The following is a 17,731-nucleotide window of genomic DNA, read 5'->3' on the forward strand; positions in this document are numbered from 1 at the left end:
TGATTAGTCCTCTATATCTCTCTCTGTTTTTGTTTCTGTCTTTGTCGGATTCTTGTTTGTGTTATTCATGCCTGAACCAGACTATCGTCATGTTTGCTGCAACCTTGTCCTGTCCTGTCGGAATCTGCCGGTCCATCTGAGCCTACGTTTGTTTTGTTATTAAAGAAGCTCTGTTTACGTTAATTCGCTTTTGGGTCCTCATTCACGCACCGTAACAGAAGAATCCGACCAAGAATGGACCCAGCGACTTCGGATCCTCTCCACTCAGCCGTCGAGATCCAGGGAGCGATGCTAGGCAGACACGAGCAGGAATTGTCTGCTGCTCGACATGCCGTTGAGACCCTGGCCACCCAAGTCTCCAACCTCACAGAACAGGTTCACCATCTCCGCCTCGATCCACCGGCCACTTCCAGGGCTTTCGAATCTCCGGAGCCCAGAATCAATAACCCGCCGTGTTACTCTGGGGAGCCCACTGAATGCCGCTCGTTCCTCACCCAGTGTGATATTGTGTTTTCTCTCCAGCCCAACACTTACTCCAGGAGCACTGCTCGTGTCGCCTACGTCATATCTCTCCTTACTGGACGGGCTCGTGAGTGGGGCACGGCAATCTGGGAGGCAAGGGCTGAGTGTACTAACCAGTATCAGGACTTTAAGGAGGAGATGATACGGGTTTTTGATCGATCTGTTTTTGGGGAGGAGGCTTCCAGGGTCCTGTCTTCCCTATGTCAAGGTAATCGATCCATAACAGACTACTCTATTGAGTTTCGCACTCTTGCTGCCTCCAGTGGCTGGAACGAGCCGGCTTTGCTCGCTCGTTTTCTGGAGGGTCTCCGCGCAGAGGTAAAGGATGAGATTCTCTCCCGGGAGGTTCCTTCCAGCGTGGATTCCTTGATTGAACTCGCTATTCGCATTGAGCGACGGGTTGATCTTCGTCACCGAGCTCGTGGAAAGGAGCTCGCGTTCTCCGTTGCCCCCCTCTCCGCATCACTACCATCTTCCTCTGCCGGCTCGGGTGCTGAGCCTATGCAGCTGGGAGGTATCCGCATCTCGACTAAGGAGAGGGAACGGAGAATCACCAACCGCCTCTGTCTCTATTGCGGTTCTGCTGGTCATTTTGTCACTTCATGTCCAGTAAAAGCCAGAGCTCATCAGTAAGCGGAGGGCTACTGGTGAGCGCTACTACTCCTGTCTCTCCTTCAAGATCCTGCACTACCTTGTCGGTCCATCTACGCTGGACCGGTTCGTCAGCTTCCTGCAGTGCCTTAATAGACTCTGGGGCGGAGGGCTGTTTTATGGACGAGACCTGGGCTCGGGAACATGACATTCCTCTCAGACAGTTAAGGGAGCCCACGGCCTTGTTCGCCTTGGATGGTAGTCCTCTCCCCAGGATTCAGCGTGAGACGCTACCTTTAACCCTCACTGTCTCTGGTAATCATAGCGAAACCATTTCTTTTTTAATTTTTCGTTCACCTTTTACACCTGTTGTTTTGGGCCATCCCTGGCTAGTTTGTCATAATCCTTCTATTAATTGGTCTAGTAATTCTATCCTCTCCTGGAACGTCTCTTGTCATGTGAAATGTTTAATGTCTGCTATCCCTCCTGTTTCCTCTGTCTCTTCTTCACAGGAGGAGCCTGGTGATTTGACAGGGGTGCCGGAGGAATATCACGATCTGCGCACGGTGTTCAGTCGGTCCAGGGCCACCTCTCTTCCTCCACACCGGTCGTATGATTGTAGTATTGATCTCCTTCCGGGAACCACTCCCCCCCGGGGTAGACTATACTCTCTGTCGGCTCCCGAACGTAAAGCTCTCGAAGATTATTTGTCTGTAGCTCTTGCCGCCGGTACCATAGTCCCCTCCTCCTCTCCCGCCGGAGCGGGGTTTTTTTTTGTTAAGAAGAAGGACGGGTCCCTGCGCCCCTGCATAGATTATCGAGGGCTGAATGACATAACAGTGAAGAATCGTTATCCGCTTCCTCTTATGTCTTCAGCCTTCGAGATCCTGCAGGGAGCCAGGTTTTTCACTAAGTTGGACCTTCGTAACGCTTACCATCTTGTGCGCATCAGGGAGGGGGACGAGTGGAAGACGGCGTTTAACACTCCGTTAGGGCACTTTGAATACCGGGTTCTTCCTTTCGGCCTCGCTAACGCTCCAGCTGTCTTTCAGGCATTAGTCAATGATGTCCTGAGAGACATGCTGAACATCTTTGTTTTCGTTTACCTTGACGATATCCTGATTTTTTCACCGTCACTCCAGATTCATGTTCAGCACGTTCGACGTGTCCTCCAGCGCCTTTTAGAGAATTGTCTTTTTGTGAAGGCTGAGAAGTGCACTTTTCATGCCTCCTCCGTCACATTTCTCGGTTCTGTTATTTCCGCTGAAGGCATTTAGATGGATCCCGCTAAGGTCCAGGCTGTCATTGATTGGCCCGTCCCTAAGTCACGCGTCGAGCTGCAGCGCTTTCTCGACTTCGCGAACTTCTATCGTCGTTTCATCCGTAATTTCGGTCAGGTGGCAGCTCCTCTCACAGCCCTTACTTCTGTCAAGACGTGCTTTAAGTGGTCCGTTTCCGCCCAGGGAGCTTTTGATCTCCTCAAGAATCGTTTTACATCCGCTCCTATCCTTGTTACACCTGACGTCTCTAGACAGTTCGTGGTCGAGGTTGACGCGTCAGAGGTGGGCGTGGGAGCCATTCTTTCTCAGCGTTCCCTCTAAGACGACAAGGTCCACCCTTGCGCATATTTTTCTCATCGCCTGTCGCCGTCGGAACGTAACTATGATGTGGGAAACCGCGAACTGCTCGCCATCCGCTTAGCCCTAGGCGAATGGCGACAGTGGTTGGAGGGGGCGACCGTTCCTTTTGTCGTTTGGACTGACCATAGGAACCTTGAGTACATCCGTTCTGCCAAACGACTTAATGCGCGTCAGGCGCGCTGGGCGCTGTTTTTCGCTCGTTTCGAGTTCGTGATTTCTTATCGTCCGGGCTCTAAGAACACCAAGCCTGATGCTTTATCTCGTCTCTTCAGTTCTTCAGTAGCCTCCACTGACCCCGAGGGGATTCTCCCTGAGGGGCGTGTTGTCGGGTTGACTGTCTGGGGAATTGAGAGGCAGGTAAAGCAAGCACTCACTCAAACTCCGTCGCCGCGCGCTTGTCCCAGGAACCTTCTTTTCGTTCCCGTTCCTACTCGTCTGGCCGTTCTTCAGTGGGCTCACTCTGCCAAGTTAGCCGGCCACCCTGGCGTTCGGGGTACGCTTGCTTCCATTCGCCAGCGTTTTTGGTGGCCCACCCGGGAGCATGACACGCGTCGCTTCGTGGCTGCTTGTTCAGTCTGCGCGCAGACTAAGTCCGGTAACTCCCCTCCTGCCGGCCGTCTCAGGCCGCTTCCCATTCCCTCTCGACCGTGGTCTCACATCGCCTTAGATTTTGTCACCGGACTGCCTTCGTCAGCGGGGAAGACTGTTATTCTTACGGTTGTCGACAGGTTCTCTAAGGCGGCTCATTTTATTCCCCTTGCTAAGCTTCCTTCTGCTAAAGAGACGGCACAAATCATCATCGAGAATGTTTTCAGAATTCATGGCCTTCCGTCAGACGTCGTTTCGGACAGAGGTCCGCAATTCACGTCTCAATTTTGGAGGGAGTTTTGCCGTTTGATTGGGGCTTCCGTCAGTCTCTCTTCCGGCTTTCACCCCCAGTCTAACGGTCAAGCAGAACGGGCCAATCAGACTATTGGTCGCATCTTACGCAGTCTTTCTTTTCGCAACCCTGCGTCTTGGTCAGAACAGCTCCCCTGGGCAGAATACGCCCACAACTCGCTTCCTTCGTCTGCGACCGGGCTATCTCCTTTTCAGAGTAGCCTCGGGTACCAGCCTCCGCTGTTCTCATCTCAGTTCGCCGAGTCCAGCGTCCCCTCCGCTCAGGCTTTTGTCCAACGTTGCGAGCGCACCTGGAAGAGGGTCAGGTCTGCACTTTGCCGTTATAGGGCGCAGACTGTGAGGGCTGCTAATAAGCGTAGAACTAAGAGTCCTAGATATTGTCGCGGTCAGAGAGTTTGGCTCTCCACTCAGAACCTTCCCCTTAAGACCGCTTCTCGCAAGTTGACCCCGCGGTTCATTGGTCCGTTCCGTATTTCTCAAATCATTAATCCTGTCGCAGTTCGACTTCTTCTTCCGCGATATCTTCGTCGCGTCCACCCGGTCTTCCATGTCTCCTGTATCAAGCCCGTTCTTCGCGCCCCCGCTCGTCTCCCCCCCCCCCCCATCCTTGTCGAGGGCGCACCCATCTACAGGGTCCGTAGGATTTTGGACATGCGTCCTCGGGGCCGTGGTCATCAGTACCTAGTAGATTGGGAGGGGTACGGTCCTGAGGAGAGGAGTTGGGTTCCCTCTCGGGACGTGCTGGACCGTGCGCTGATCGAGGATTTCCTCCGTTGCCGCCAGGTTTCCTCCTCGAGTGCGCCAGGAGGCGCTCGGTGAGTGGGGGGGTACTGTCATGTATTGTCATGTTGTGTCTTGTTTCTGTCCTTTCCCTTCACCCTGTCTCCCTCTGCTGGTCGTTTTAGGTTACCTTTTCTCCCCCTCTTTCCCCCAGCTGTTCCTTGTCTCCTCCTAACTACCTCGTCACCCCTTTTCCCACCTGTTCCCTTTTCCCTCTGATTAGTCCTCTATATCTCTCTCTGTTTTTGTTTCTGTCTTTGTCGGATTCTTGTTTGTGTTATTCATGCCTGAACCAGACTATCGTCATGTTTGCTGCAACCTTGTCCTGTCCTGTCGGAATCTGCCGGTCCATCTGAGCCTACGTTTGTTTTGTTATTAAAGAAGCTCTGTTTACGTTAATTTGCTTTTGGGTCCTCATTCACGCACCGTAACAATCTTGGGTTTTTGTATGTTTATGGGTACCCAGTCTAGGTGTTTTTATGTCTATGGTTGCCTAGATTGGTTCTCAGTCAGAGGCAGCTGTTTATCGTTGTCTCTGATTGGGAACCATATTTAGGCAGCCATATTCCTTTGGTATTTTGTCTTCCTTGGGTATTTCACGCTGCACCTTGGTCTCCTCCTTACGACAACCGTGACAGGTCTTGCTTACAGCAAGCTCCAAATGGATTCCGTGATGACAACATTTGTTAATTACAAGAACCATAGGTTAATTAAGGAATACGGTGTGGTAAATCGGCAATGTAACACGGCTAAGTGCTGTTCTTACGTACCACGTAACACAAAGTTTCTGTCAGCCAATCAGAATTCTGGGCTCGAGCCACCCGGTTTATAATGACAAATTAACCCTTGATTAGAGAGGATGGGCGTAGCCGTGAATCCACAGGATATTTTCTCAATGTGTTACTCCCTAAGGATCCTACAGTCACACAAAAAAAAATGGAATTTTAAAAGCTCCCTGATGTTAGCACAGAACGCACTCACAGTAAACACTGTGGATGTTGGCTCAAGCGTGAATTACCTTTAAACGTCAAGAGCTATGCATTTTTTCTCAAGCAAGTTTGTTCCTCTAGCCTACCATGAAAACAGACTGTGTGTAATACACTGACAAGTCATTAGAGCCTGCACTATGTGTATTAAACTGACAAGTCATTAGAGCCTGCACTATGTGTAATACACTGACAAGTCATTAGAGCCTGCATTATGTGTATTAAACTGACAAGTCATTAGAGCCTGCACTATGTGTAATACACTGACAAGTCATTAGAGCCTGCATTATGTGTATTAAACTGACAAGTCATTAGAGCCTGCACTATGTGTAATACACTGACAAGTCATTAGAGCCTGCACTATGTGTAATACACTGACAAGTCATTAGAGCCTGCACTATGTGTAATACACTGACAAGTCATTAGAGCCTGCACTATGTGTAATAAACTGACAAGTCATTAGAGCCTGCACTATGTGTAATACACTGACAAGTAATTAGAGCCTGCACTATGTGTAATACACTGACAAGTCATTAGAGCCTGCACTATGTGTAATACACTGACAAGTCATTAGAGCCTGCACTATGTGTAATACACTGACAAGTCATTAGAGCCTGCACTATGTGTAATACACTGACAAGTCATTAGAGCCTGCACTATGTGTAATACACTGACAAGTCATTAGAGCCTGTAGCATGTGTATTAAACTGACAAGTCATTAGAGCCTGCACTATGTGTAATAAACTCATAAAGATCATCAGCTTCATATCTCTACTGTAATGACATCACTTGTTATCACACCATTTGTTGCTCGCTCCCTGTCGGTAGGTTGGAGAAGTCCAGCCTTGCAGGGTTATAATTTGTGTTTACAGCACAGGGAATCATACGAGCTTCAACATCCCCAGATGTGAACAAGTTTCTGTCCTTCTCCGTTAATGATGCGCTGACTCGGCCAAGCATGTGTCTGTGGATGATCATCTTAATGACGTCCCAGAGGACATCAGCTCTAACAGATATCTCATGATTGCTGGCAGCCTATAGCCATGCTCATTGGTTGTTTGCCCTCTCTCTCTCTCTGTTTTTCTTTCTCTCTCTCTCTCTCTCTCTCTCTCTCTCTCTCTCTCTCACTGTATTTATCTCTCTCTCTCTCTCTCTCTCTCTCTCTCTCTCTCTCCCTGTATTTCTCTCTCTCTCTCTCTCTCTCTCTCTCTCTCTCGGAATCAGATGAGCAAATCCAAAGTAGAATCACATTCCAATGGACACACGGGTTATGCCTGAAATGGCTCCCTATATCCTATATAGTACACTACCTAGGACTAAATCCCTATAGTGAATAGTGTCTGACAGCCATTGTGTCCCATTCCATTTTACTGTCAGGGAAAAGGTGTGATTCGAAATTCCCCCAAAGTGATATTACAGGACATGAATCACTGTTGAAAAAAAAACAACATCTGTCTTTGGGAACAAAAATAATATGTGCGGCATAATAATTCCCAAAAAACTATGTTTTTAGAGTCTGTTTAGAAATCATTATATATTTTTTTCAGATATATTACTTGTATTTTCAAGCCACGTGTGAACAGAATGGTAACAGCCGTTCATGAATACCGCCCACCCAGCACAGGCATTAGTGTAGTCGAGCACGGGATGTTTATCCAACCCCATTAACAGGAGAGTTTAGATGTGGAGATTTGCATGGGATGTCAATCATCACAGATAATCTTTATTCATTTTTATTTTCTCTCTCTCTCTCTCTCTCTATCCTCAGATAGGTTAAACACACTCGGAGCACCAAGGCAACAGCCAAGCTAAATTAATTTATGTCATAATCAACTGTGCTTGATCTCATGTTCTGTCAATGTATTTTTCTACACAACCTGGGCAGCACACCAACACATACGCTCACGTTCACTCTCTTTCTCGCACACACACACACACACACACGCACACATGCACGCGCACGCGCACACACACACACACACACACACAAACACACACATACACACACACACACACACACACACACACATACACACGCCCCAGGTAACAGATGTGCTGCAGCATGGCTTCAACTGTACACTACGACACCCGTGTATCTTGTGAATTTAATTAAACCATGCTTTAGAAACTAAACAAAATACATTTTGGTAAAACATTACACTACAAATGTAGGATCTTAATTTGATCACCCTGTTGCACGATAACTTTTCTGCAATACAGGATATGTTATACTTGTAGATTAATTGTAGTTTAAAAAGGCTTCTGAAGTGTCAGACTTGATTTTCCCTTACGAAAAACGTATCAACCACTACAAAAATGTCCCTTGCCAGTGATGACAGACACAAAGCCTCTACCAGTGATGACAGACACAAAGCCTCTACCAGTGATGACACAGACACAAAGCCTCTGCCAGTGATGACAGACACAAAGCCTCTGCCAGTGATGACAGACACAAAGCCTCTGCCAGTGATGACAGACACAAAGCCTCTGCTAGTGATGACAGACACAAAGCTTCTGCTAGTGATGACAGACACAAAGCCTCTGCCAGTGATGACAGACACAAAGCCTATACCAGTGATGACAGACACACAGCCTCTGCAAGTGATGACAGACACAAAGCCTCTGCCAGTGATGACAGGCACAAAGCCTCTGCCAGTGATGACAGACACAAAGCCTCTGATAGTGATGACAGACACAAAGCCTCTGCTAGTGATGACAGACACAAAGCCTCTGCTAGTGATGACAGACACAAAGCCTCTGCCAGTGATGACAGACACAAAGCCTCTGCCAGTGATGACAGACACAAAGCCTCTACCAGTGATGACACAGACACAAAGCCTCTGCCAGTGATGACAGACACAAAGCCTCTGCCAGTGATGACAGACACAAAGCCTCTGCCAGTGATGACAGACACAAAGCCTCTGCTAGTGATGACAGACACAAAGCTTCTGCTAGTGATGACAGACACAAAGCCTCTGCCAGTGATGACAGACACAAAGCCTCTACCAGTGATGACAGACACACAGCCTCTGCAAGTGATGACAGACACAAAGCCTCTGCCAGTGATGACAGGCACAAAGCCTCTGCCAGTGATGACAGACACAAAGCCTCTGATAGTGATGACAGACACAAAGCCTCTGCTAGTGATGACAGACACAAAGACTCTGCTAGTGATGACAGACACAAAGCCTCTGCCAGTGATGACAGACACAAAGCCTCTGCCAGTGATGACAGACACAAAGCCTCTGCCAGTGATGACAGCCACAAAGCCTCTACCAGTGATGACAGACACAAAGCCTCTGCCAGTGATGACAGACACAAAGCCTCTACCAGTGATGACAGACACAAAGTATCTACCAGTGATAACAGACACAAAGCCTCTGCCAGTGATGACAGACACAAAGCATCTACCAGTGATAACAGACACAAAGCCTCTGCCAGTGATAACAGACACAAAGCCTCTGCCAGTGATGACAGACACAAAGCCTCTACCAGTGATGACAGACACAAAGCCTCTGCCAGTGATGACAGACACAAAGCCTCTACCAGTGATGACAGACACAAAGCATCTACCAGTGATGACAGACACAAAGCCTCTGCCAGTGATGACAGACACAAAGCCTCTACCAGTGATGACAGACACAAAGCCTCTGCCAGTGATGACAGACACAAAGCCTCTGCTAGTGATGACAGACACAAAGCCTCTGCCAGTGATGAAAGACACAAAGCATCTACCAGTGATAACAGACACAAAGCCTCTGCCAGTGATGACACAAAGCCTCTGCCAGTGATGACAGACACAAAGCCTCTACAAGTGATGACAGACACAAAGCCTCTGCCAGTGATGACAGACACAAAGCATCTACCAGTGATAACAGACACAAAGCCTCTGCCAGTGAAAACAGACACAAAGCCTCTGCCAGTGATGACAGACACAAAGCATCTACCAGTGATAACAGACACAAAGCCTCTGCCAGTGATAACAGACACAAAGCCTCTGCCAGTGATGACAGACACAAAGCATCTACCAGTGATAACAGACACAAAGCCTCTGCCAGTGATAACAGACACAAAGCCTCTGCCAGTGATGACAGACACAAAGCCTCTACCAGTGATGACAGACACAAAGCCTCTGCCAGTGATGACAGACACAAAGCCTCTACCAGTGATGACAGACACAAAGCATCTACCAGTGATGACAGACACAAAGCCTCTGCCAGTGATGACAGACACAAAGCCTCTACCAGTGATGACAGACACAAAGCCTCTGCCAGTGATGACAGACACAAAGCCTCTGCTAGTGATGACAGACACAAAGCCTCTGCCAGTGATGAAAGACACAAAGCATCTACCAGTGATAACAGACACAAAGCCTCTGCCAGTGATGACACAAAGCCTCTGCCAGTGATGACAGACACAAAGCCTCTACAAGTGATGACAGACACAAAGCCTCTGCCAGTGATGACAGACACAAAGCCTCTACCAGTGATGACAGACACAAAGCCTCTACCAGTGATGACAGACACAAAGCCTCTGCCAGTGATGACAGACACAAAGCCTCTACCAGTGATGACAGACACAAAGCCTCTGCCAGTGATGACAGACACAAAGCCTCTGCCAGTGATGACAGACACAAAGCCTCTGCCAGTAATGACAGACACAAAGCCTCTGCTAGTGATGACAGACACAAAGCTTCTGCTAGTGATGACAGACACAAAGCCTCTGCCAGTGATGACAGACACAAAGCCTCTACCAGTGATGACAGACACACAGCCTCTGCAAGTGATGACAGACACAAAGTCTCTGCCAGTGATGACAGGCACAAAGCCTCTGCCAGTGATGACAGACACAAAGCCTCTGATAGTGATGACAGACACAAAGCCTCTGCTAGTGATGACAGACACAAAGCCTCTGCTAGTGATGACAGACACAAAGCCTCTGCCAGTGATGACAGACACAAAGCCTCTGCCAGTGATGACAGACACAAAGCCTCTGCCAGTGATGACAGACACAAAGCCTCTACCAGTGATGACAGACACAAAGCCTCTGCCAGTGATGACAGACACAAAGCCTCTACCAGTGATGACAGACACAAAGTATCTACCAGTGATAACAGACACAAAGCCTCTGCCAGTGATGACAGACACAAAGCATCTACCAGTGATAACAGACACAAAGCCTCTGCCAGTGATAACAGACACAAAGCCTCTGCCAGTGATGACAGACACAAAGCCTCTACCAGTGATGACAGACACAAAGCCTCTGCCAGTGATGACAGACACAAAGCCTCTACCAGTGATGACAGACACAAAGCATCTACCAGTGATGACAGACACAAAGCCTCTGCCAGTGATGACAGACACAAAGCCTCTACCAGTGATGACAGACACAAAGCCTCTGCCAGTGATGACAGACACAAAGCCTCTGCTAGTGATGACAGACACAAAGCCTCTGCCAGTGATGAAAGACACAAAGCATCTACCAGTGATAACAGACACAAAGCCTCTGCCAGTGATGACACAAAGCCTCTGCCAGTGATGACAGACACAAAGCCTCTACAAGTGATGACAGACACAAAGCCTCTGCCAGTGATGACAGACACAAAGCATCTACCAGTGATAACAGACACAAAGCCTCTGCCAGTGATAACAGACACAAAGCCTCTGCCAGTGATGACAGACACAAAGCATCTACCAGTGATAACAGACACAAAGCCTCTGCCAGTGATAACAGACACAAAGCCTCTGCCAGTGATGACAGACACAAAGCATCTACCAGTGATAACAGACACAAAGCCTCTGCCAGTGATAACAGACACAAAGCCTCTGCCAGTGATGACAGACACAAAGCCTCTACCAGTGATGACAGACACAAAGCCTCTGCCAGTGATGACAGACACAAAGCCTCTACCAGTGATGACAGACACAAAGCATCTACCAGTGATGACAGACACAAAGCCTCTGCCAGTGATGACAGACACAAAGCCTCTACCAGTGATGACAGACACAAAGCCTCTGCCAGTGATGACAGACACAAAGCCTCTGCTAGTGATGACAGACACAAAGCCTCTGCCAGTGATGAAAGACACAAAGCATCTACCAGTGATAACAGACACAAAGCCTCTGCCAGTGATGACACAAAGCCTCTGCCAGTGATGACAGACACAAAGCCTCTACAAGTGATGACAGACACAAAGCCTCTGCCAGTGATGACAGACACAAAGCCTCTACCAGTGATGACAGACACAAAGCCTCTACCAGTGATGACAGACACAAAGCCTCTGCCAGTGATGACAGACACAAAGCCTCTACCAGTGATGACAGACACAAAGCCTCTGCCAGTGATGACAGACACAAAGCCTCTGCCAGTGATGACAGACACAAAGCCTCTACCAGTGATGACAGACACAAAGCCTCTGCCAGTGATGACAGACACAAAGCCTCTACCAGTGATGACAGACACAAAGCATCTACCAGTGATGACAGACACAAAGCCTCTGCCAGTGATGACAGACACAAAGCCTCTACCAGTGATGACAGACACAAAGCCTCTGCCAGTGATGACAGACACAAAGCCTCTGCCAGTGATGACAGACACAAAGCCTCTGCCAGTGATGAAAGACACAAAGCATCTACCAGTGATAACAGACACAAAGCCTCTGCCAGTGATGACACAAAGCCTCTGCCAGTGATGACAGACACAAAGCCTCTGCCAGTGATGACAGACACAAAGCCTCTGCCAGTGATGACAGACACAAAGCATCTACCAGTGATAACAGACACAAAGCCTCTGCCAGTGATAACAGACACAAAGCCTCTGCCAGTGATGACAGACACAAAGCCTCTGCCAGTGATGACACAAAGCCTCTGCCAGTGATGACAGACACAAAGCCTCTACCAGTGATGACAGACACAAAGCCTCTGCCAGTGATGACAGACACAAAGCCTCTAACAGTGATGACAGACACAAAGCCTCTACCAGTGATGACAGACACAAAGCCTCTGCCAGTGATGACAGACACAAAGCCTCTACCAGTGATGACAGACACAAAGCCTCTGCCAGTGATGACAGACACAAAGCCTCTGCCAGTGATGACAGACACAAAGCCTCTACCAGTGATGACAGACACAAAGCCTCTGCCAGTGATGACAGACACAAAGCCTCTACCAGTGATGACAGACACAAAGCATCTACCAGTGATGACAGACACAAAGCCTCTGCCAGTGATGACAGACACAAAGCCTCTACCAGTGATGACAGACACAAAGCCTCTGCCAGTGATGACAGACACAAAGCCTCTGCCAGTGATGACAGACACAAAGCCTCTGCCAGTGATGAAAGACACAAAGCATCTACCAGTGATAACAGACACAAAGCCTCTGCCAGTGATGACACAAAGCCTCTGCCAGTGATGACAGACACAAAGCCTCTGCCAGTGATGACAGACACAAAGCATCTGCCCGTGATGACAGACACAAAGCAACTACCAGTGATAACAGACACAAAGCCTCTGCCAGTGATAACAGACACAAAGCCTCTGCCAGTGATGACAGACACAAAGCCTCTACCAGTGATGACAGACACAAAGCCTCTGCCAGTGATGACAGACGCAAAGCCTCTGCCGGTGATGACAGACACAAAGCCTCTACCAGTGATGACAGACACAAAGCCTCTGCCGGTGATGACAGACACAAAGCCTCTGCCAGTGATGACAGACACAAAGCCTCTGCCAGTGATGACAGACACAAAGCCTCTACCAGTGATGACAGACACAAAGCCTCTGCCAGTGATGACAGACACAAAGCCTCTACCAGTGATGACAGACACAAAGCCTCTGCCAGTGATGACAGACACAAAGCCTCTACCAGTGATGACAGACACAAAGCCTCTACCAGTGATGACAGACACAAAGCATCTACCAGTGATGACAGACACAAAGCCTCTGCCAGTGATGACAGACACAAAGCCTCTACCAGTGATGAAAGACACAAAGCCTCTGCCAGTGATGACAGACACAAAGCCTCTGCCAGTGATGACAGACACAAAGCCTCTACCAGTGATGAAAGACACAAAGCATCTACCAGTGGTTTTCATAATGCTTTGATGATCTGCTGCTATTTCTCACGTCATGTCGTCGGAGTCTGAAGTTTTGACTCCGAGGAGACTGATGTCACAAGGTCCCGAGCAGAGTGATGTCACAGGGTTCCAAGAGCATGTGAAGCCTGTCCAAGGCAGGATTCAATCAATTGCACAATGTCATCAAGCGCACCGCACTGTCGACAACGTGCCTTTTAAAGGCGATTTCCCTGACGTTCACTAAGATAACACTCATGGTAAACACTGGGACTAGTCTCTGTCCTCTCTTGTCCCTTAGTCAGATGATTCAAGTGTGTTCACAGAGCCGACATTAGAGCCTTGTCTTTAGGTTTCCCATAATTCCCAGTTTTTCCAGAAATACAAATTTGTTTTAATCATGAGGAAATAGGCAAGGAATCCGAATTCTTCCCAACCAGGATTTCCAGAATTGATCTTATATGACCAAACGTACCGGTATGATAAAAAAACCAAGAAGATCTTCACATTCAACTGTAACTTTTATTGAACATTTATTTTCAAAACGACACAGAGGTAAAAAGGTGCATAGATTGCAAAGGTATAATGGTACAGCTGAACATCAACAGTTCTAACAGCAGGAAGCCTCGCTAAAAGATCAACACAAACCAATTAAAACAGGAAATCAGAAAATAATCCATTCTGATACGGAACTAAACTATCGAAACAGGATTCTGTTTGGTTGGTTGTTAATTAAGTTTAGATAACGTACAGCATTAGTATTGCATAGTTCCTATTGGTTGAGATGCATTTGTAATAGTATGCTTAGTTCCTATTGGTTGAGATGCATCCATAATACACAATGCTTCATTCCTATTGGTCAAGATTAATCCGTAATACAGAATGCCAGCACCATTATAAAACATACAAAATGTCTTCCAGATCAAGCCATCAATTAAACTAAACTGAGCAAAAAAAACTAACAAACATCATCATCTTTCCGTTGTAGAAATATTATTTCAAACCTTCTACCTCATCTGCACCACAGTAAAAGTTCATAAAAGTTATTAAAAGTACATGTCCTTGCATTCAAATATTACTTACAAGTAAGAAAACGGATTATCTTAGCATTATTAGAACACATCATGTAGGAACACCGATTATCTTAGCATTGTTAAAACACATCATGTAGGAACACCGATTATCTTAGCATTGTTAAAACACATCATGTAGGAACACCGATTATCTTAGCATCGTTAAAACACATCATGTAGGAACACCGATTATCTTAGCATTGTTAAAACACATCATGTAGGAACACCGATTATCTTAGCATTGTTAAAACACATCATGTAGGAACACCGATTATCTTAGCATTGTTAAAACACATCATGTCCGACACCATTGGTCCAGTTGTTTCACTCTACTGTAGGTTAAGTTCATTATTCACCTCTGCCCAGAGAACAAAATAGTTTGAAAATAAGTATTATCAACATCTTTTCAAACAGACATGTTTTCATACTTTCTCTTTTCCCATCAAGGGAACATAGAAAGTGTTGTTGTGTTCCTTGCTGTGCCTCAATAATGATCTGGAAATGGATTCCTGCAGGGCTGGTGTGGTTTGGACTGGTCTGGACTGGTCCTTACTGGTTTGGACTGGTCTGGACTGGTCTTAGCTGGTTTGAACTGGTCTGGACTGGTCTTAGCTGGTTTGGACGGGTCAGGGCCGGACGTGGGTTTTGGTTGTTGTGGCGTCTCACCAGCCTTGCCTTCCTCCTCCTAACACCAGCTTTAGAAAAGGAGACGGAGAGACAAAGGGAACCATGAGGAGAACGAGAGTAGAAAGGAGTGAAGAAGAAAATGATAGAAACAGGAAGAAGAGAGCGAAAGAAAGGATAACGTTGCGACAGAAAAACAAAACAAGATGAAAAGAGAAACAGTAAAGAGACCGGGAGATGATCGAGGAAGGGACTTTTACTCAAGAAGAATCTTACTGGGTTACTTTCACTTTTACTCAAATCATTTTATATAAAAGGTATCTTTTCTTTTGCTCAAGTATGACAATTGAGTACTTTTTCAACCTCTGTGTGTGTTGTGAGAGAGAGAGTGTGTTGTCATCTATTTATTTACCTGGGGCACCCTTACTGCCTCCATCTGTATATATAGAGAGAGAGAGACACGGAGAGAGACAGAGAGAAAGAGAGAGAGACAGAGAGAGAGAGAGAAAGAGAGAGAGAGACGGAGAGAGAGAGAGAGAGAGAGAGAGAGAGAGAGAGAGAGAGAGAAATAGAGAGAGAGAGAAAGAGAGAGAGACGGAGAGAGAGAGAGAGAGAGAGAGAGAGAGAGAGTGTGTTGTCATCTATTTATTTACCTGGGGATCTTTTGGCCGGGGCACCCTTACTGCCTCCATCTGTAGAGAGAGACAGAGAGAGAGAGAGAGAACACTCCATTACTCAAACTGTCCCATATTTGCGCTGCAGTATACCCAAAAGTGTGGAGCCCAAAATGTGCAATGCTTTGCAGGGAAGACATCGAGCATAGCTAATTGTATTTTTGCATTGTGTGTTTAGGCTTAACAGAGATGGTAAACAGAGATTGTTAACACAGGTGATTAACAGAGGTGGTTAACAGAGATGTTTAACATCAAGATATACATTACGTGAGTATAACAGAGATGTTTAACAGAGATATTTAGCAGAGGTAGTTAATAGAGATGTTTAACATAGAGATATACATTACGTGAGTATAACAGAGATGTTTAACAGAGATGTTTAACCGAGGTGGTTAACAGAGATGTTTAACAGCGAGATATACATTAAGTGAGTATAACACAGATGTTTAACAGAGATATTTAACAGAGGTAGTTAATAGAGATGTTTAACATAGAGATATACATTACGTGAGTATAACAGAGATGTTTAACAGAGATATTTAACAGAGGTAGTTAATAGAGATGTTTAACATAGAGATATACATTAAGTGAGTATAACGTGATGAAAAAAAGTGGTTTGTTAAATATCAGGTATGACAATCGAGTACTTTTTCCACCTCTGTGTGTGTTGTGAGAGAGAGAGTGTGTTGTCATCTATTTATTTACCTGGGGCACCTTTACTGCCTCCATCTGAGAGAGAGACAGAGACAGAGAGAGAGAAATAGAGAAATAGAGAGAGAGAGAAATAAAGAGGGAGACAGAGAAATAGAGAGAGAGAGACACAGAGAGAGACAGAGAGAGAGAGAGAGAGAGAGAGAGAGAGACACGGAGAGAGACAGAGAGAAAGAGAGAGAGACGGAGAGAGAGACAGAGAGAGAGAGAGAGAGATAACAATCCATTACTCAAACTGCCCCCTGTTGCCTCCATGTATAGAGAGAGATAACAGTAAATTACCTAATCGCCTAAATCCTAATCTATATTTTATGCAAGCACACAATGCAAAAATGCCAATAGCAACTTAAAATGTGTATTTGAGCTGCAGAATACCCAAGTGTCAAGACATCTTGCATAGCTAATTGTGTTATTGCATTGTGTGTTTAGGTTTAACAGTTAACAGAGATGGTAAACAGAGATGCTAAACAGAGGTGGTTTACAGAGATAATTAACAGAGATGGTAGACAGAGATTAAACAACGCTCTGGTGATTTGATTAGGACTTGTTTTAAGGCCAGAAAACTTTCTTTATCTCAAATTAGGTTCTGACCTTGGATTAGTTTGGTGATCCTCTCTGACTCTTGGGCAATCATTTCCGGGTTGCCGTGAATGGTGGTGATCTTAGCGAAATCTGGGCCTGCGGAAGGAAAATGGAGCTGTTAGACTCAAAATGGAGGATTCGTGGATCCACAGATACAGTTTCATATTGTAGGATAAAGGTTCCACTACAGAAACAGACCCTAGTCCTGGTCTTATATCCTACTGTAGAATACAGACCCCTAGTCCTGGTCTTATACCCTACTGTCCCTTTAGTCTTTGCAGATCTGAAGAAGTCAGGTTTGTTAGCACAACCCCCCCCCCTTGGGTTGTGCCGTGGCGGAGATCTTTGTGGGCTATACTCAGCCTTGTCTCAGGATGATAAGTTGGTGGTTGAAGATATCCCTCTAGTGGTGTGGGGGCTGTGCTTTGGCAAAGTGGGTGGGGTTATATCCTTCCTGTTTGGCCCTGTCCGGGGGTGTCCTCGGATGGGGCCACAGTGTCTCCTGACCCCTCCTGTCTCAGCCTCCAGTATTTATGCTGCAGTAGTTTATGTGTCGGGGGGCTAGGGTCAGTTTG

The 17,731-nt window shown here is 46.7% G+C and overlaps 1 protein-coding gene across 10 annotated transcripts in view; it reads right to left on the reverse strand.

The window, feature by feature from the left end:
• Positions 1-13,994: 13,994 nt before the first annotated feature.
• postna (periostin, osteoblast specific factor a) overlaps positions 13,995-17,731 on the reverse strand; it is a 92,781-nt gene continuing 89,044 nt past the window's right edge. For 3 of the 10 annotated variants that reach the window (XM_036967321.1, XM_036967320.1, XM_036967317.1), the window contains 4 exons: positions 17,166-17,252; positions 16,569-16,592; positions 15,843-15,881; positions 13,995-15,260 (listed from right to left, as the gene is read on the reverse strand). In XM_036967321.1, coding sequence (XP_036823216.1) covers positions 15,115-15,260; positions 15,843-15,881; positions 16,569-16,592; positions 17,166-17,252 — 296 coding nt within the window. In that variant the 3' untranslated portion in view covers positions 13,995-15,114. Of the gene's footprint in view, positions 15,261-15,578; positions 15,626-15,842; positions 15,882-16,568; positions 16,593-17,165; positions 17,253-17,731 lie in introns of those variants that run through there. The other 7 variants (XM_036967323.1, XM_036967318.1, XM_036967326.1 and 4 more) reach the window with 4 other exon arrangements.

The sequence above is a fragment of the Oncorhynchus mykiss genome, chromosome Y (genome assembly GCF_013265735.2).
Source record: "Oncorhynchus mykiss isolate Arlee chromosome Y, USDA_OmykA_1.1, whole genome shotgun sequence".
NCBI classification, from domain to species: domain Eukaryota; kingdom Metazoa; phylum Chordata; class Actinopteri; order Salmoniformes; family Salmonidae; genus Oncorhynchus; species Oncorhynchus mykiss.